Source organism: Pipra filicauda, unplaced genomic scaffold (genome assembly GCF_003945595.2).
Source record: "Pipra filicauda isolate LSUMZ 115617 unplaced genomic scaffold, ASM394559v2 scaffold312_size1046226_pilon, whole genome shotgun sequence".
Lineage (NCBI taxonomy): Eukaryota > Metazoa > Chordata > Aves > Passeriformes > Pipridae > Pipra > Pipra filicauda.
In genome coordinates this window covers 257,109-278,137 of record NW_024104435.1, presented here as the reverse complement: position 1 = coordinate 278,137, position 21,029 = coordinate 257,109, and the positions used below count along the sequence as shown (strand labels likewise).

General features: G+C 43.0%; 2 protein-coding genes across 5 annotated transcripts in view; one reads left to right on the top strand and one right to left on the bottom strand.

Annotated features, from left to right (window-relative positions):
* RPL7L1 (ribosomal protein L7 like 1) overlaps window positions 1-21,029 on the bottom strand; it is a 127,281-nt gene that overhangs the window by 65,948 nt on the left and 40,304 nt on the right. The gene's annotated exons all lie outside the window — the stretch shown is intronic.
* The window catches only part of PDE5A (phosphodiesterase 5A), a 50,471-nt gene continuing 45,809 nt past the window's right edge, over window positions 16,368-21,029 (top strand). For 2 of the 4 annotated variants that reach the window (XM_027741213.2, XM_027741205.2), the window contains exon 1: window positions 16,368-16,655. In XM_027741213.2, coding sequence (XP_027597014.1) covers window positions 16,552-16,655 — 104 coding nt within the window. In that variant the 5' untranslated portion in view covers window positions 16,368-16,551. The other 2 variants (XM_027741234.2, XM_027741242.2) reach the window with 2 other exon arrangements.

The window sequence follows — 21,029 nt, the reverse complement described above, 5'->3', positions numbered from 1 at the left end:
TTTATTTGAAATGCCTGCAAGCTCACAGATGAAGTTACAGCTTTAAAGCATTTCTCAAGCCCCCAGAGTCTTCACCCACACAGATGAGTTCTACACCTGCACCTCTGTTCTCACCACAAAAACGAAAATGACCTCTCAAGGTAACATTTCATGTTATTTATGTCTTACAATAGCACTTGAGAACCTGAGTGACTGTTTCCCCTGTACTTAGAACTGTGCAATATCTATAATATGAGGCTGCCTTGGAGATTTAGATTGGTAGCTCCTAACAGACTAGAGGGAAGGGGAGAAACAAGCTCCAAGAGATGAAATGTTACAGCTCTGTTGACTTCCAATCCAGCAAATTACACGGCAGAATTGACAACTCCTAAATTATCACTGTAAAAAAAACTGTAGCAGGCTCTGAAGTGAGACTCAGGTGCTTGTGTGCCATTGTTTAAAACTCTCTCCTAAGCCACTAAAAGAAAGCTTTGTGTCTCCTTGCAAGTTGGAAATAAGCATTTGTGAAAATTCCCCATGAGCACATCTGGAAGAGCCTCCAATATTTTGCTGCCATCAGAGGAGGCTTCCTAACACAGACACTGCCATGTTTGTCTGGTTTTATCTGCACCACAAGCTGTAGTACAGCACTGACATAATTGAGCTAGTCCTGACCACACCGCCTCAGCTGCTGAAAACAGGATCCTTATTAGTGCTGACATTAGTGCAAGCTTATTTGTCTCACTCTCCCTCTGTTGTGTTACTGCCATGCTTCTCAGAATGCCTTCTCAGCCTTAAATTAAATTGCAAACTATAACGTGAATTAAATTGTTCGTTTGGTTTTTTTTATGGCTATCTTTGGTTTCAAGAAGGCCATACTTCCCAAACAAACAGTACCAGAAGGCCTTGGAAAATAAGACATAGGGATAAGCCACTGGTCTACTTTTGGCTGAAAATCAACTGGATGAAAAGGTTTCTGTCATGATCATACTTATAGATTACCATCTCTTTATATATATAGGTATAATTCACAGGTAGGCAAGCCCTTATAACAGATATTTCAAGATAAGCCAGGTTACTTCAAGTATTATTAAGAGTAGCTTGATTTGCTGCTTTTTTTCCCCCTCTGAATAAATGGTGTTTAGCATGAATTTCACGAACAGTTTCATCACCAAACTTTTGAGATCAGTAACCTCTGCTGGAGGACGGGCAAGTCTGGATGAGAAACTTGAACTAATGTACTGGGGGGCATTAACCCCATAGCTGGAGCCTGAGCTCAGCAGCCTCACAAAGGACTGGCTGACAGAAACAAGTCCTGCAAGTCTGTGCCACGTGGAGCTTTATGGTGGGTGTTTGCTCCCAAAAAGAAAATTTTCTCTGAAAACTTTTTCTGGTCAAGTTCCTGGAAAGAATTATAGCTTTTTTCCCTTTTCATAGAAGACAAGTTCCAAAGTAACAGCCTCCTTCTTGCAGTGGTAAAAGGAATTAAAACTTTAAAACTTTCCCTAATAGCTGAGTACTTTATGGTAGTGTGTGAAAACTTCTGAGATACAGATACAGACATAGACACAGATACGAGTTTCTTCAGTCTGCTTGGATAAAAGACTGAAGGAGTCTTTCAAAGATCACATGCAGTAGTATCTACTCAGTGGGGATGAAATAACAGCCTCTCTTCTCCTGCTGTTTATAATTGACACAGATCAACTCACTTTCTTCTTTCTCTGATGGCCCTTATACGCTTTTACACTTAAATTACTAAAGGAAATAAAATTCTTTCCTGTACGAGCCACAGGTGGATGATAGACTTTTAACTGTCCTTGCTGGGAATGGCAAAGCAGGCAGTGCAACCCTTCTTATTTCAGCAATAGGAAAAAACCCTTGTTTGACAGTTTGCTGATTGTATTTTATGGCTGACAGGTTTTTAACCAAATCACACCAACACTGATTCCCGCATGATCTCTCAGAAAAGATAAATTGGCAACTTTCTCCACTTCCAGTCACTGACACACTTCCATATATCAAATGAAAATACATGGAAAAATACTAATTCGAAAGCAGAGATCAGTGTAGTGTAGAAGGCAAGCAAAATGTAACCTATGACAAAGCAGACCCCAGGTATTTATGGGGCACCTTCTGGCCAAATTGGATGACATTGGCAGGCTGATGTATCAAGCCCGAGTTTAATGCACTGCTCCATACGGGATTCTGAATATTTATTGTGAATCAACATATTTCTCAGTAATATTTTGACACGATACAGCAGCTCTTATTTCTCATATGTAACCATTTCTGTAAGTGTTAATGAAGGAAAGCTCGCAGTGCCCTGGGAAGTTAAAATAAATATTTTATACCTGGTTTGCAGCTGGAGTAACCTGAAACAAAGATAACTAAATAATTTAAATTATTGCTCATGTTGAATTATGAACTGCTTTGGTCAGGAACTGGGTTTTTTTATTTATTTATGTCTAGAAATAACTTAGTAACTAGTTATAACTAATAGACAGTTATAACAAAAATAATGCTAGTCAGTAGAAATGGAAATAAGGAATTCTGACTCTGTATCATGTCAGTAAAATTAACCAATTAGACGAAAATGGCAGAAAGTCAGAAGGAATCATAACCAAACCCTTGCTTGTGCCAGGGGAGAATCACCGTGCTGGAAGGCCCGCTCTCAGAACTGAGAGCCTGAGCTACTCGGTGTCTGCAGTGCCTCCATCAGAAAGGAACAGCCCCAAAATATCAAAGGCTGTTTTTCCTCTCCAAACTCAGTGCCTGTTGTTTTTTCTCCAAACATGAGTCCATCTGCGCCTTCCCAAGCCATGGACGTGCGGTGACATCTGCGGCACTTTGCAAAAAGCATCTGTGTTTGCCTCTGACGGGAAGTGGGAATTGCCAAGAAATGATTGTCAAGACCCTTTGTTGTTTTCCTTTTTATACCTGCTATTTCTGAGCAAAAAAAAAAATGACCTGAATCTCCTCTCCTTATCAATGTAAATCAGATTTAAGTTCACAGAGTTGTGGAGAATACGGTTCTTCAGGCATCAGGACAAATACTCTTGATTCCAGAGGATATTTGTCTACTTCATTTGATCACACAGATAACCCATATCTACACTGGGCTCTCACTGACATTGCTGCACTTCCTGTGTGGTAGCAAAGTTCACAGGGCTGGTCTGGCTCATACTCCATAGAATCCACTCAGAGATATTCAGACTGATGGACACTTCTAAGTACTCCCACGAGAGCACTGGAGACAGAGACAAGACCATTACTGTAAACTACAGTGGGACACAAGCAGAAAAAATGTTATTTTAGAAAAAGCTGAGCCTGGGGATGTAAGGAAAAAGAGTAACAGCTTTTAAAGCAAAATTACCAAGGTGGAATTACACTTTGCCATCATTCAGATTTGCTGCTTCCTTTAAGTTCTGAGAGAAACACCACTCCCAAAGAGGACAAAATGTCATCATCTACAAGCTTCTGTTTTGAGTCACTCCAAACATACAGCACAGGGTAAAGAGGACAATTTGACCCACTGCATAAAGAGTGACTGTGCTTCTTAAATTTAATTAGTTTTCCATGAGTGATTAGAACGAGATGGTGAAGAGGACAGCAAAGATGACTCCAGGCATCCCTGCATCCATTCCTGATCCTGAGCCTGGGATATTTCTCCTGCATTCCGTACCTGGTGAAGTTTCTGAGGGGCACGAATCACTGCATCCTATCCTGTCCTTACCTCAGAAATATCAAACAAGGAGCCACTCCTTGCCATAAAACACCTGTATTTCACAATTCCACCTTTTTTTTCAACATTATGATTGATTTCTTTCAAGGCAGCTAATGAGTACAAAACATTTTGTTTCAGCTCTGCAAAAGATGTGGGACTTTCCTGGGGAAAACCAAGCCACGCAATGACAGCACTGCTCATTAAAAACACAAGATCTGCCAAGCAACGCAATTTCTGACTTGTGCCTTCTGTGGCAGGAGGGCCAATTGTTTTGATAATTGGGATGATAAATTCTAGAAAGAAACTAAAATCTTTTAACCAAGCCTTTCAGATGTATTCTTCAAAAAAACCCAACAGTTCTTCACTAAGTTTCCTTTTTCGTTGGAGACTGCATTTGGAAGTTGCAGCTCATCCTTAACTAATAAAAGTTTACTTACACACGAGGGAACTGTAGCATGAAATGTTCAAAATTCCGAAATGAGAATAAAAAAGTAAAAAAAATTTAAGTATTTCGGTTTCTCAAGACCAAATTATCTTTTCAATCACATATTTAAAATCTGCTTTACTTTTCCCAAAGTGAGAACTTCTGGCTTGATTACCAAAAATACAGACTTGCAGGAAGAGATCACAACTTCATAAATTGTATGAAATTGCAGGAGCTTCCAGATTAGTAAGAAAATTCATTGCTTTACCCATCAAATTCAATTCTATAAAGCCTTAGGTAGTAGTGAGATTCTGCAGACAGCTGGAGTTAATCCAAGACAGCTCTCTGGTTGAAAGAAACCACCTCCCTACAGGAGTATCCTTGGTGTTCACCAGATCTCTGCCTTAAAATTACATTACCAAAGTACTAGAGAGTTAGGGAAAGGGATAGAATTCCTCCCAGGGAGTCCTGTCTCTGGGCACTACCATCTTTTTCTCCCAGACAGGATTACCCTGTGGGACTCCTGTGAACTTTCTTTGAAGGGCCTCAATTTTTTGCTTCAGAATGGCTCAGACTATTCTGAGCTGCAGGTATTTTGAAAACAAAATTAAGTTTCCATAGAAGGTTAAAAATATTCCCTGAGCCCTCTCCCACATCAGACTGCAGGAGCTGCAGGACGTTACCATGCTATCAATACAGTCAGTATATTTCTCAGGCACAAAACACAAACACTGAGTTAGAACACTTAATATAAGTTTGCTAAGTGCTTTTGCTTCCTTTCTTGGTCATGGTTATGAGAAACTGTTTGTTTAAATGGGGAGGAAAATGAATAGATTCCCCAGACTTCCCTCCTCTGCCAGCAAATACAGCGCTCACCGTGCTCTGCATGACGTGGTGAAAAGGGAAAAATTAGATTCTCCTGTTAAAATACTTGTCGCCTGTCACTAGGTTGTTTTTCACTTTTCCTATAAATGTACCCTTAGGGCCACCTCAGTTTCTGCTCACTTCTGCAGGGATTCAGGAATAATGAGGAAGGTCTTTGGTCTAAGTTCTGTGCTCTCATGCACTGGTATTAATCCCCAGCAGGTTTCCTCCCACTCCCACAGCAATCCTGAGGAGGATCAGGGACATGGCAGTATTCTGTGGAACTGTCCAGAGGGGAAAAGCTCTCTTTGAGGAGTGAGCTGTGCACCACGCTCTGTGGGTAAGGATCTCAGCCCTGGCCCTGATAGGTCAGTGCCTTTCAAAGCACATCCAAACTCCTACATGCAACTTAAGCAGAAAGGGCTTATTTCCTTAATTTCTGGGATATATAACTTAAAGAAGGAATTTCAATCCAATGTGTATCTATCATTTCCTACCAGATGCACAGATGAACTTTACAGAGATAAAGACAACGGTATTAACCGTGCATTAAGTTCACATCCCTTTTCAATGAATTTCTGTCTCATCCCTGTGTATCAAACATCTGTGAATGACTCTGCCAAAACTCTGGAAGCCAGCTAGGAAGTGCCAGGCACACAAGGGAAAGCACCTGTGCTCCGGCTCGCACAGCTGGATGACAGGCGCTGCCTGCCTGCCTGCGGAGCTCTCGAGCCGCGCCAGCTGTTTGGCAGGACGGACTGGAGGGCAGGGCGATGAGAGGCTCTCTGAGAGAGGCCATGGCACACTTCAAAAGCATTTCGTAACTCTCACTCCCCTGCCCCTGCGCACCGCTCACATTGCTTCGGTTACTTCGCTTCTTGAATCTGATGAACGTTAATAAAAGAGCAAGTTCTCCTCCCAGCACTGATTTTTTTCGTCATTTCTTTAGGCAGTGAGCTTACAGCCTGCTCCTTTGGCAGGGTCAGCCAGCTCAGATTACACAGCCACCTTCCTGCATTTGCACCCAGGGATTTATGGAGAAAGTTTCTATTCTACTTTGTAGCCAGTGAAACTCAGCGAGGCCTCAGCTTTCTTCCAACGTCCTGTTATACCGAAGGGAACATTGTTGTTGATTACTCAGATGTTTTTACCTTTAATGGCTCTCTTTAAATTGCTCCATTTCATTGTGCCGAGCTTAGCTCGCTGACTAATCTGCTCTGCTGGGGAATAAAATTATCGGTTGTATTTTTCTCATTTTTGGAATAAAAACAGTTTGAGTTGAATTCAAACTACCCTTTTTGTCAACAAGGAAGAACGTAAATATTAAGAAAGCTTTTCCCATCATTTTGAACACCTTCTCTTCTCTATTTACAGCTCTCTTTAACTGAGCTTCATGATCATTTGTGTGGGCAAAGCTGGGTTGGCACAAACAGTACTCAGAGAGAATTCCGGGCCTGTAACAGAGGTTTGCTACCTCCCAATCAGGTTCTTGATTAAATAAACCACATTTTGACAGGCCTAGAGTTGCCTTTTAAAGGTCAAGACATTCATGCAGGGAACAGAAACACCCTGTACAAAACACAAAGGCCTGGTCCGTGTCCCAGGGACCTTTGCTAAGGAGCACAGGTGGGTGAGCAGCACCCAGAGAGATCAAAGGGGGAGCAGCAAACCAGAACCGCCAGCGAGAGTGGTCAGACAACGATGGCTCTCTGCTGCTGCTGACTGGTGTTTCTAAGTGCTATGGAGGAAGAGTTTTCTGAGGGGGGTTTGAACAGCAGAGGATATTGTGCTTTTTGCATTAGAGCACAAGGTATTTTCAAGGGCTGGTGCTGATGAGAGCATGAATGAAATGGGGTTTGGTGCCTGAGAACACTACAGATGCCAGAAAAGAACTTTACTCTTGGTCTGGAAGGTGGAGGGTATGATGGTCAATATGCAGAGAGACATTTCCCTGATTCCTTGCAAAAGGAAACTAAACTTAGGAGGGCAAATGAGAGTTAGGCTGTCTCCACCCTGCTCTTTGGAGTAGTGGGTGAGACCTGTTTAAGCTCAACCTCAGCAGAGGAAAGGAAGCAAGAGAGCAGGCAGAGTCCAGCCTGAAGCAGGAGACTCGTTTGCTCTGGGAGCATCAGAATAAATCCAGCTGCTGGAATAAATCCAGTTTTTTCTATTTGTATTTTGTGGCTGCCAGGTTTTTAACCAAATCACACTAACACTGCAGGCAGGGAAGAATCCATATAGGAGAGTCCTCACTGTCTAACACCCACCTGGGACCTTACAGAGCTCCAGCTCCAGCACCAGCAGGATGTTGAGCTCTGCTGCCTGGGTGCTGTCCCCTCCTGAGGTGGTCACTGACACCCTGACTCTTGATGGGGGCATGAACTCTGCGTCTCTGTTCAACAGGGCTCCTACTTTTTTGAGCTGTTCACACTACTTTGTTATCTTTATGTTTCCACTGGGTTTGCCTCATGATTGCTGGTCAATTTGAAGGGTCCTGGAGCTAAAGGAACTGACAGATATTCAAAGGCACACATAAACAAAAAACTCAAAAGATACTTCACTCTTTTTATTAACTTGCAGTAAGAGCTTCAGAAATTATTTTATATTACTATTCATGAGCTACTATTCTCTTCAGAAACAGCAAGAATACCAGGGGAATTAAAAAAAAAAAAAAGAAAAAAAAAGTAATAAGAAAGAAGCTCTGTTTTTGAATGAGGGAGGCTGTTTCAATCCAAGGCTTTCCTGCTGAGATGTGAAGTGACCAATCTGTCCTAATGCTTTGAGCCACTTGGAATGAAAAACAGCCAGAATCTGCAGGGACCCCCTGAAGCAAGTAAGGACTGTTGGCAAATGGAAACAATGGTACTGGGCATGTTTCAGCTCAACACTCAGCTGGGCTCTATCTGTGCTAAAATCTATATTCTACAAGTTTTTGTGGCTGGAAAGGACTTGGGAGGACTTGCAGCATTCACTTTCATGTTCCCTGACTGGTTTAAGAACAACTTACATTTATTTTCTTTCCTTATTACTAACTATCAACATTATACAATTCCAATTCCTGTTCCTTTTGTTATAGATAGATGTGTTATATATAGGTATACTTGTATCCTTTTTTGTTATACATTTTCCATCCTAAATAGTTCATACTACAGCAAGCAATAGAATGACAAGATTACAGCAGTGCCAAAATTGGTTCACCTGGTTGTAATAAACTCCATGCCATCAGTTAAACTGAATATTAGTCCATATAAAATTAACATCTTTCAACCTCACTAAAAAATTAAAACCATCAGGAAGACACTTTTTTTTGTGAGTTTGGGCTTTTTTTCCCCTTTTGCTAGTTTTCCTTCCATACAACTCTGTATTCTCTTACCTCTCCAAACTACTCTGAAGCGGTAAAACAAGGTCAGACTTTTATTCTCACACAGAGATCAAGAAATTAAGAGTCAAGCACTAAGCACCTAAAGGGAAGAGCTGTGATTTATCTCCTATAAAATAGCAAAAATATTTCGACAGAAATGCTGGAAGGATAAATCAATCCACACCTGAAAGACAAACAGCAGACTGAAAGAAGACATAACTCTATCAAAAGAACAATACTGGTCAATTATCAATAACCTGTTTGGTTTCCTTTACACTGAAAGAACCTACAGTGGCAAATGTTTCCTGATTTACCCTGGGTTTTTAGGACCTTAAAGCGAGAACAGAGGAAGAGATGTGATTCAGGGGACCTGAAGGAGCTGTTTTCCTGTAAATACAGAATCCAATCCTGCCAATACAAACTTAATCAGTAGTGGGGTTTTCTTTACAAAACCCAACAAGTCAGCTATCAAAGATAAAATATATTTTGGCAACTATAATCAAAATGCACACACTGCTAATTCAGACAACACAGTATAAATGAACCCGAAGTCTGGACAATTGTCTGTGCAAGTATCACTGTACTGGCAGCGTTTATCACATGCTGATATGGGAGCACAAAATTCTTATTAGACACAGAAAGTCCCTGTCCTAGATCACTAGCAAAGGAAAAAAAAATGGCAGCAAAAGGCCACATGCCACACACACAAAATCCTCCCTTTTCCATCCATTTTGCACCTCTGTCACCCGGTCACACTTGCAAAGGAGGAAAACAGCTGGGAATATGTCTGTGTTCAGTGCAGGATGAGCTGAGAAGCCAGGCCACAGCCTGCAAGCACTCAGCTGTCCTCACAGGCTGGCCCATGCTGTGTCACTTCTCATTTCCTCAGGGGTGCTCCTGTTATTATTTGAGAGCCATGAGATCACCACACAAACTTGTTTGCACACAAACATTTTACTCTGGGAAGAAATAAAATTCAAATAAATTCGATAAGCTCAAATAAAAGTTAAACCTTTTTTTCAGAGTTTCCAAAAAGAGACCAGACCTAGCAGCCAGAAAGCAGGAATGTCAGGCACAGCCGGTAGCTCACAAGCAGCTGGAAGGAGTTTTAGGCTCATCAAGAGTCTCCTTAATGTTGTTGTTCTGTACTGGGTGATTTAGAAGTCTAAGCATTACACTAAAACCAAGTGACTCATTTGATGTAATTTCCGCTATGACAGAAACTTTTTCTACAGCCTCAGTCAAATCCCATAAACTTTCCATTTTGCTGTGGGCACTGCTATTGCTGTCCTCACTGATCTAGTGGGGGGACACTGATTAATAGAAAAGCTTGCAAGCGATGTAAATTGTATTTGTATTCCAACAAACCCGGGTTTACTTTGTCCTTTGCATTGGTTTTCCAGCAGCACATGAAGTCCCAACTATGCTGAATGCCGCAGGGACACGTGGCCATGGACAGCCCCTGCCTCACAGACCCCAGGGGGTGCAACCTGCCAGGGAGGAAATGTAAGTAGCCATCTCAGAAACGGAGCACCGAGTGTGAAAAGATATGTAGCCATGACAATTTGGAGCCAGTCGCTCTTGGAATGCTCACTAATTTTCCGGGAAATGCAGCTTCACTTCTTCAGGAAGGCAGGATGATGCTGACCCCAAGCTGCCTGATGGGAGTGTCTAGAGATCTAGTTCACTGATTTGGTCTAACAGTTCTCTTCTTTTATTTGCTAGAGAGAAAACAGTTAGCAAGTATCAAAAGGTTTTAAAAGCTCCAAGTGCTCCCAGCAGCCAAAGCTTGAAAAATTAAAAGAGACAGGGCAGCATGAACAGCCACTGTGGGTAACATCTCTCCACCGACTGCTGCTGACTTGGGATCAGCAATGGTACCTTGGGAACACCCTCATTCAGACTCCCATGGCTGAGCAAACATCTACACCACAGATGTGTTGAGGGATGGGTATGAAAACTAAAGGGCAAAGTGGAAGGATCCCAAGTGTGCCATAGCCCTCCAAGAAAAATCAAATGGGATCCAGAAGTAGACCCACACTCAAGTATAACAACCTCTTTTCAGCCTGACTGTTCTCCTACATTTTGTTCTTGAGTCTAATAAAAATGCCAAGCAAGCCCACTATATTCATTTAGCAGTGCTGCAGTCAGCCTTAGGTACAAACTAATCTCTTACATATTTTCCTGGCTTGTTCAGAACAGTGAAGATTTTGTGGTTACAATACCTTTAGGTTATAACATGTTATCCACAAGTAATCTCTCTGTTCACTTTACTTACTGTTTAATCTTTTGGTTGATCTCTCACAATCACAGATTAATGCTTTACCTCATAACCAGAATACGCCTGTGCATTCCTAAAATGCCCTGAAAACGAGTTTTATCCTCACTGTGTAATAGTCCAGTAATATATTCTGTGTTTACCTTCAGGCTTCTTATTGGACTGTGTGCAGACCTCCACTCCCCCTCCACTTTCATAAATTAAAAAAAAAAAAGTGAATATTTGATGACATACCCACCCAAGCAAGAGATATACACGTGGTACAGCTTCCAGTACAAAGAAGTCCTTCCTGACTCCAGCTGTGGTCTCTAAAAAGTACAGCCATGATTTTCATTCATAATTATTTTTCCAGAACCAGTGCTGCACAGAGAATGCCAGTGCTGCTCGTTCTCCTGAGGAAATCAGATCATAGTTTTAGTGAACTATGTTTCCTCCTAATGGGAAAAGAAGAGTTAAAAGCACAAGCTGGGTCTTTCAGAAATGTCTTCCACATAGACCAATAGGAAACATTCAACAGTTTAATTATTTTGGGGTCTGGACAAGATCAAATCTTCTATTACTCTAAATAATTCATAGTGATAGTAACAAACAGTGCTAGAAAGATTAACCAGCTCTGTGCTGCCTAAATATTCCTCACGTGATCTACCGAAGCAAAAATTCAGATGTTCACTACTAAGATTCCAAAATATCAAGAAGTAAAATAATACCTGTTTAACAGGTATTAACCCCGAGCCTCAGTAAGATAAAACTAAAAAGAACCAAACTAAGAAAAAACATGTCGTGAAATTTCACCTAAGATCCCGAAGACAGAGGAGCAGCAAGCATTGCTCCATTATTTAATAAGGAAATTGCAGATCATTTTGCCTGACATCAACGTCAGAGAAACTGATGGAAAGGCTGGTACAGGAAGAAATCAGTGCACAATTAAAGGATGATAGTACAATTAACGCCAGTCAACAGAGAAAATTAGTTTTGTCAGGAAAAAAAAAAAAAACCTTCCTATTTCCCCATGAGACTATGAATTAGTTTGATAAAGTAAACTCCTGTAAGATTATTGCAGGGCTTTGGCTCACAACTCTAAAGGGGTTTTGATAAAAACCTCACCAATGTATATCAGTCTGATCAATACTAAATGGACTCAAACTATACTGAATGATCCAAACAAAAACATAAAATTATTGTTGGAAAAAGCTGCAAATTGCAAAAAGTTAAAGAGATATAAATACTAGGAAGGACAGGGTCTTAATATAGACCAACTACAATCACTTAGGGAGGTCTGGCCTATATTTTAACACAGAGAAATCCAAGTTGTTCATTAAAAGAACAAAGAAAATCGGTCACATTTCAAGACAGAAAATGATTTTGTGAAAAGCAGTTACTGTGAAAAGAAAAAAGCAGCACTAGTAGACCCAAGCAAACACACATTCTCAGAGCAAAGAGTAGGCAAAATTACTCTTATTGCCAAGATGGAGTTGTTGGTGCTACTACACCTCTTTGTGGCTTCAGAAAGACCATTCCTGGAAAAATGTGCTGAAAGAACATCTCCAGAAAACCAAGGGCTTTACTGATAGAAACAATACTAATGATTTGTGATGATAGGGAGCCTTCAGAAATTCAGTTTTTAGGTTAAGGTGTGAGAAGTTTAACAGGGAATTGTGGTGTATGAGTACAGGAATGGGCGAGGGGATGGCTTTCTAATCTATTGGAGAAAAAACATAATGGGTTTCATACATGCTACTGAAGATTAGATAGATAGATAGATAGATAGATAGATAGATAGATAGATAGATAGATAGATAGATAGAAAGGAAAAACAGCAGAAATGTCCATTAGCAAGGAAAACTGTGAGCAACATACTTGGGGACATGCTGGATTTTAAATACCTGTGTAAAAACAATAGTCTTTCTAAAACCTTGCATTAATGCTGAACTGCTGGGTGAGGTTCCATGGCCTTTTATCAGAAAAAACATGAGGAGATGATCATAAAAGCAGGCATTTCAAGAAAATATAGTTAGGCAGAGGTAAAAGGGTGCTCAGGTAACACCTGAGTACATGGTATAAATATATTTAAATACAAGGCAAGTATTTAAAAAGGGAACAGAGAGCACAGATGGTCACCACAAGTCAACAAATGCAGGCTGTTGCCAAGAAGGCATATCCAAGGGTAACTGTATTAGCAGGAGTAGAGCCTGCAAGGTACCCAAAATATCCCTTCCACTTCATGTAGCACTGATATGAGTTCAGCTGGATTACTTGATCCCAGCTTGGGGAGACACTGCAGGAATGGTAGAGACAATTAAGGAAACATCAGAAGTGGAAAAAAATGATCAGAGGGCTGGAAAACGTGATGTTCAAGGAAGAACTTAAAGATGTGGCACTACTTAGCCTAAAGAAAAGAAGGCTGAGACTTGGTAACAGGTTTCCAACTTATCCTGAGAGTTCCAACAGAAACTGGAAAAGGTTAAAATTTGAGCATACTGGTCGGTTGGCATATGAAATGCTAATATATTAAACTGAAATCCTAAGTGACGTTTTTCAGGGATGAATTTAGTATACTCTCATCATCACCAGCTCTGAGAAGCTGCTCCTTTCCCGAGGTTAATAATAATTTCACACGGTCCTTTGATTGACGCAAGTGCTCAATCACATCCAAATCAAAATAGGAGGAAGCTACTGTTTTCCATGGCTTCCTGCAGGACATATGCACTGTTATCCCAGAGGGGAAGGCGGGTTATGCAATGAGTGAGTAGCTCTGCATGGCCATGTTTATTTGGGAAGCATTTCCAGCAATTATTTGGAAAGGACTGAGAGCATAAACTGATAAGACATTCTCATCAGTCAGTATTTTCATCACTAAATAACAATTAGATTTTAAATTAATTTTATTTTGGTTGCTGTTACACTCTCTTTATGCAACTTATATAATGGAAGGGAAATGCAAACTTGCTTTACTAGTACTGGGATTCTTCACCGTGTGTGTTTGCATGTGTGTGTAAAAGTGCTGGCTAACAAACAAGAGGAATACTTTCCTCTACCTTATCATATTCTACCCTCACTGGCAATATAGTACAGCCCTTACCTTGATTTAGGAGCCAAAATGGACCAACTGTTTTCCAGATTCAAGGGATAGTAGAAAGACAGCCAATTCCCACTTCTTAGCAAAGCTAAATGCTGCTCCAATTCATCTAATGAGTAAGTCAGACAAGTTAACTATGGTGACATCTGAAACCTTATTTTCTTCTCTTTTAAAGGGAAGTGATACAGAATCACATTACTTTCAAATAAGTTTAAATAAATATAGAGTTCTTTGAGCATAAAATATCACATAAACACTTCTTTCTCCAGTTACATACTTCCATATTTGTCCTTAGTAATTATCATGAGTTAGCAGCATTTCTAATGTATGTGCCTTGGACACAAAAAAACCCCACTTTCTTGTCTCCTTACATGACAATATTTGTGAAACATCAAATGGAACATTTCAGCTATAAAGCTTCTGCATCAACCAGTCCTGCTGTAGCACGGTCTACTGATGGAAAGGCATCCTGGCTTTGACACTGAGCTCCCAACCAGCTCCTAAACCTGAACTGGACATTTTTATTTGTATGCCAATCCCTTTTCAGGTTTCTAGCTACTCTACACCAATTCTCTCCTCTGAGTTCAGAAACAAACTGGAAAGCTGGGCGAGAGCTAAGGTACACGGAGCTTTTTCAGAGCACTTTGGAAGCCAAAATTACAGAAGACTTTTTCCACTTTTACCGTTCATTCTTTGTTATGTTTGGCCTTCATCCCCTCCTGTCACCTTAAAATTGAAAACAGCATGTTCATTATTATTCATGGAAATTCATCGGATACGGAGAAAGTATCCCTTTTTCCCCCCCAGCTGTTCCATTTTTATTTCTTTTGGGAAAGACTATGCTATTCTTTGCTTGGGTAGCAATCCTTTGAACTGCTGCTTCGCCACTGCATTCGCAGGAAGATAATCATTTGCATTGGCTTTACTGATTCTTATCTGCAGGCAAATAACAGCCGAGCACCCACAGTCCCAGTTCCTTGTGGCAGGAGGCACAGGGATGCTGTATCTGTCTCAGCTGGCCTGGTATTTAATATTATATGTTTACAGTGCTCAGCAAAACCTCTGTTCCTGACTGTGGCTTACTGGATGGGACTACAGTATAAATGCTTATTTCTATTAGTGCTATTCCTAATTACATGAAATGAGACGCTATGTATTGCAGCTGACATAATTTCATTGACCATTACCTTGTTATTCTCCTATGAGACAGAGAGAAAATCTTATCTTAGTTTTTAAATACCAGTAATTAAATTATATTTTTGTATTTGTCCTTTTGTAAACAAACTCCTTCTGCCTCTTTACAGAAAAGATATTTCCATGTGCTTGGTCCTCCTTGTTTTTCCTGTCTAGATCACCTCTGATGATTCTGCAATTACTTTTTGAGATGGGATGATCAATATTCCATGAGATCCTTCAGGGAATGGCATTTCAGAGACTTATAAAATCTGCATCATATAACTGTATGTTTTACATTGTTATTATACTCTAGCACTCTAACACAGTGTTATTTTCCAAAAGCTTTGCCTAGCTTAAGGGCTTTTATTGCCTCAAAACCCTTTTCCTGAAATGAAACGGTTAATGTAGAATTCCATGAGTTACAAGACAGGTTTCTTTTCTTTTTTTTCTAACATACTACTCTTTCCAGGTTTTGACATTGAACATCTGCCTCATTTATTGCCATGTTGTCTGTTTATGCAGTTTGCTTGGTAATTCTGTATTTCCCTGCTGAAACATTTGTCTCTGCCTTGAGTAGCAGCTTGACTCATGCAGCATGTAACCGGCTTATGCTTTATATTTGCTCTCTGGTCACCGTGCACATTATTTGTCTTGAGATCCTCTTTATAGCAGAGCAATGTTCATGTAAACCCCCCCCTTTCCGTGTGCCTCATATTTCACACAAACACTCATAGCCAAAACCCACACGTGTCCAAGTGAGTGCTGTGCACAGATGTGACATAAAGACACAGAAGATAAAACCCACACGTGTCCAAGTGAGTGCTATACACAGATGTGACATAAAGACACAGAAGACAAAACTTTTCCCCCGAGCTCATGGACAGGCTCTTACTCCCTTTGCTGTGATTTTCCTGTTGATACCCCTTCCCAGGCTGCAGAATCCCACCTCTCTATAAATCGAGTCTATATATGCCTGAAAAGGGGTTAAGAGCAGCAGAGAACACTTCATATAATATATGTTATCTTACCTTCAAAGACACTGCATGTGATGACACAGGAAGCCTTGGATGTGCATCCTACTTTGTGAAATGTCTATTGTGAATGCAGAGTATAAATTACTATAAATGGGCGCATGTGCACACCTTAGAATGGAACTAGAATACATGAAAGTGATGCTCAGCGTTAACCAAAAATTCAGTCCTAGCTGTCTAATTTTAGAGAAAGTAGGAGCTGTGAGCTGAGCATCTTCAGAGCTAGGCTGTGCTTATTAAATGCCAGAAAGGCATCTAAGAGCCGCACTGTAGGCATGAAGGATTGAAAAGCCAGGGCTTTAGCGCTCATACCCAGGCTGAGGTCTGTCAAAGATCACATATTGACACCCCGCAGCGAACCACTCCGAAGTGACACTCGATTTCCCACTTTTTGGAGGCAGGCGGGGCCGCGGCGGAGGTGGAGCCGGCTGTGCCCGCGGCGGGACCGGCGGCCGGGCCGGAGATGCGCTGAGGTGCCGCGCACCGGGCTTCCTGCCGGCCGCACACCTGGGAGCGCGGCGCAGGCACGGCTGGGAGCCCCGGGCACCGGCAGTGGAGGAGGGCCGGGCCGGGCTGGGCCGGGCCGGGGGGAAGGCAGCGCCGGCAGCCGCGGCAGGCGGCAGAGCGGCGGCGGGAGCATGGAGCGCTGCTCTGCCCCCCCGCCCGAGCAGGAAGCGGTGGAAGCGTGGCTGGACGATCACGGCGACTTTACCCGCTCTTACTTTGTTAGGAAAGCTACAAGGTAAGACCGGAGCGGAGGCGGATAGAGGCAGTTCCTTTCTTCCCAGCGAAAGCTCGCTCTTTCCCGTTTCCCTTTGCTGTCTCCAAAGAAAATAAAAAGAAGCGACTCCCCCAGGTCCCCTCCCGCCGCCCCCACCCTCGAAAGAGCGAAAACTGAAAGCAGGGCGCAGCAGCCCCGTTCGGCTGCCACCGACGGGCACACGCGGCGCTTCCCCGCAGGCTCTCGCCTGCAGACCCCGGCCCGCGGCCGCTCCGCTGGGAAGCGCCCGCCCGGCACCGGGAGCCGGTCAGCGAAGCGATCCCAGCCTGGAGCTCCGTGCCCTGGACTCCTAGTTATTTATTTTTGTTTGGTTTTTTTTTTTTCTTGCTTTAAAACAGCCATAGCCAACTTCTCGTGAGTAGCAAGCAAGTACGTATTTCCCAGCCCTGCGAAGTAGGTAGTAGCCTCAGGCAGCATCTGTCTTGTGGAGGGTGGGTTATGTCAGTACTTAGTCAACGCAAAACAAAGCGCTGCTCTTCGAGAGCTCCGTCACCCTGTGGGCTCGTCACCTCTTCTGACATCTGGGCGGCCCCCGGCGGGGCGAGGGCCACGGGTTAAGTGCCGAGGGAGCTGACGAGCCGTGCGCGGTGCATTCGAGAGCGGAGCTCCGCCCGAGCAGGGGGGGCGAGCACCTCACGGCCGCCGTGCTGACCCCGGGACTGCGGGAGGGGAGCGGGGGCGCAGCCCCGGGCAGGGCAGCAGGCAGGGAGGGATCGCTGCCCGGGGGGGAGCGGGGGCACAGCCCCGGGCAGGGAGGGATTGGTGCCCGGGGGGAGCGGGGGCACAGCCCCGGGCAGGGAGGGATTGGTGCCCGGGGGGAGCGGGGGCACAGCCCCGGGCAGGGAGGGATTGGTGCCCGGGGGGAGCAGGGGCACAGCCCCGGGCACAGCCCCGGGCAGGGAGGGGTGGCTGCCGGCAGGGGGCGGCGCGGGGCCGCCGGGCTCCGCCGCTGCTCGGGGGCGGCCACTCGGCTCTCGCCCCTTCTGGCTGTCGGTCCTCGCGAAGAGCCCGATGTCGAGGACCTGAAGAGCTCGTCGGGGCTTTTCTCCCCTCTTTGGCTTGACATGCTGCCTTTTGGAGATAAGACGAGGTATTTGCTCACCGTTGTCACACACTTCGGCAGCGGGACTTCAAGTTGAATTGGACTAAATTCGGCTATTTTTAGAAGTGGAGTCAGGTTTCCATTTTGAATATTTTCCGATAAACAAAGCAGTGGGGATGCAGAGCACGGGCGATCTGCGGCTCCCACGGTCTGTCTCAGCGAGAGCTCGGGTTAGTGAGCGCTGTGCTTGGCTCCTCGGACACGCCGTCTCCGCGGGCTCGCTTTGCTCCTCTCCGCTGCCCTCCCGCTCCCGAGCCGCTCGCACCATCTGCTCAGCGCTGCTGATTTACTGCTGCTTCCCCGAGTCACTTAGCAGGGATGGATGCATTCTGAATGAGGTTTTGCTGCTGCTCCTCTCTGCATGGGATGGGGCGGTAAGAGGAGAAATCCCCATTAATAATTGACTCGCAGAGAGCTAGAAAGCTTCAGGGGTCACCTGCTTACTTGTGACCATCTGTCAGGCGGTCCCCTTCTGCTGCTGCTTCCTTAGGTTCATTTGACAGAAAAAAAAAAGTAATAAAAATGCCTTTAAGGATGTCTTTTAAATGTTGATTTTGTTTTAAAACAGGCTGTGCATAGGTGCGGGATGCATAGGTGGAAGTAGTTAACCTTGATACTCTCCAGAACACTGGTGCATGGTGTGTCACTGAAGGGCAGCTTGTTTGCCCAGGAAATAGGGTGTTAGCAGCTTTGAGAAGTAGCATTTTATTAGTTCAGCCTGTCACACTTCCTTTGGAAACTGGATGTAGTATTGAAGAAATAGGAATGCTAATTAATAGTAACCGCTGTGCCAGATTTGTTTTCCCCATGGACAGGTTTGGTTAATCTTTTTTTTTTTTTTTAATGCCGAGGCACAGATTTGTGTTTGTGCGGCTCTGAAATAGGCAGTAGTTCAGAAAATACAATTCAGTCGTGTCTCCGTGACGGCCATGCCTCTGATTTAGAGAGGGCTCTGCAGAAAAACTGTTGACTTTTGAGTTCTTGCTTGGCAACAATTCTGTGATGTTTCTGAAATGATCGAAACATTGCATTTGTCTCAAAACTCTCTTCTCTGCTGTCGTGCATGGAATGTTTTGGGTTGGTTTTTTTTTGTCCTTGCTGTATGAATAGAATTACTATATAATAAGGAATACCTTTTTTATATATGTTTGTACCTCCAAAAGACAAATGACAAATTACTTAAGTGTATATTGGTTCAAAGAGGATGACATGAAGAGCTGAGCGGTTTGAAAGAACTGATGTACTTTGTAAAGAGGCTTAATGTTCTACATGGTGGTGTTACTTAGAGCTTGAAAAGAGAAAACCCTAAAATTTAATGCCATGCTTTGTTTTAGCTGAATCCTTGTAGAGCAGCACACATTGAACAAAGACTATGCTGTTAATGTTTTGCTACTTAGCATTATATTTACTCTCTCAAGTAAAGCAGCATTCCTTGAACTAGTTTCAAGTCTTTCCTAATCATAATTTACTGCCTCTCATTTTTTGTTTTGCTTCATAATATGCCACAGTTCTCACAGGTCCTAAAAGCAACAGACCAAGAAGTTAGTTAATTTGGTATCTTGAGGAGCACAGAGGCATGTTTGACTTCATATATTTGACTTCACGGGCACAATTGCTAATGGACAGAGATAGTTTCTCTATCTGTTTCTCAAATATTTCGACATAATAATAGGAAAAGATCACCAGCTCAACCATTTTTGACAGCGCCATACGAGCCCTTGCCACTGACAGTAATGAGCTTTGAATCAGAACCTAATACAGGAATTTTATTATAGACATTAAATAATTTAAATATTTTCCTCTGCAGTTAATTAATTCCCATAGCATTTTATACAGTAGTTCTTTTGGTAATTCCCACCAAAAAAAATTAATTAGGTGCCTTAATACTTATGAAATTAATTATTTGGGTGGTCTTACGCCTGCATATTTGTTTTGTTGGGTTTTTTTGAAGTATGGGAGTCACATCATCTCATATAATCATTGAATAGTTGTCTCCTGTTTGCACAGGGCAGTTTGATATTAGTATCTGTTGTCATGATTCAAATAAAAATTACCTTTTCTGGCAAGGCAGCACTTCAAAAGACGATATTTCTTTCTATTAACAATTAGTTCATAGCAACTGCTGGAGTCACTGGGCTCCCCAGTCTGCGTTCTGGGCTCTTGGAGGGAAGGGCTGCAGGTCGTCTGCTTACCAAACGTGCACCTGCTTTCCCCTCTGCCCCACACCGTGTTGTAGAGGATGAGGACATTCAAATGTCTTACCCCTTGTATTTTGATGTGCAATGCCCCGAGGTGGGCAGTGCCTGCAGGCAGGCCACCTCGCTGCCTCCCTTGAGCCTGGGCCGGCTTCATGGATATTCTCCGACAGAGCCGTGCTCACGGGATCCTCCCTGCGCAGCGCAAGGCTGCGATCCCACAGCGTGTCATCCCGGGGAACAGCTCAGAATTATCCCTCCTTCGAGGCTGGGAATAAACCGTCATCCCGCCAGTAGGAAGCTACGGAATCAGTTTTTTACTACTTTATCCTGTACCAGGCAGACAAGTGGTGTGCAGAGGCAGTATAAATAGGTATTATCCATGAAGTGCTGTTCCAGTGTGATCAAAGTGCAGAACAACAAAGGGGAAGTGTGTCACCAGCACACTTGGGGATGAGATGGATTTGGTTCACTCAGTGATACACAGTGCTGGTAACAACCCTTCTGGCTGGAGAGTTTTTTATACTGCACATTTAAAGATCAAGAGTTTCTAAATGCCCAGCTCCTACTAAATTTAAGATTTATTTTTTTTCCCAACTCCTCTTGTTATTCTTCCCCTTCCAAAAGTTTTGGAATTGCCTGTCATATTCTGGCTTCCCAGAAGAAGAAACCTTTTGAAGTAAAATGATTCTTCTTTTAGATTGTGTCTTGTGTTTCCCCATCCTGTTGCTACAGCCGTAATTGTTCTAACTAGACTCTATGAAGGCATAATCTGCAGGGGTTTTTTATCACATTTATGGCTTTTTGTCTTCCTGATGTTTTACCTTTTTATGTTCTTTTAAAAAAGCAATCCACGCATTGCCATGCTCAAACATGATACTTATTATAACCCCCTATGGAATACTTGTGTATTTCTGACTTCCTGTTTGTCCCTACTTTTAAAAATATAGGAGTGATTCTGCCTTGGTGCTCTTTGCAGTCAGAAGCAGCAGACTGCCAAAACAGCCAGAGTAAAAGGTCTCCTCTTGGTTAGAGGTA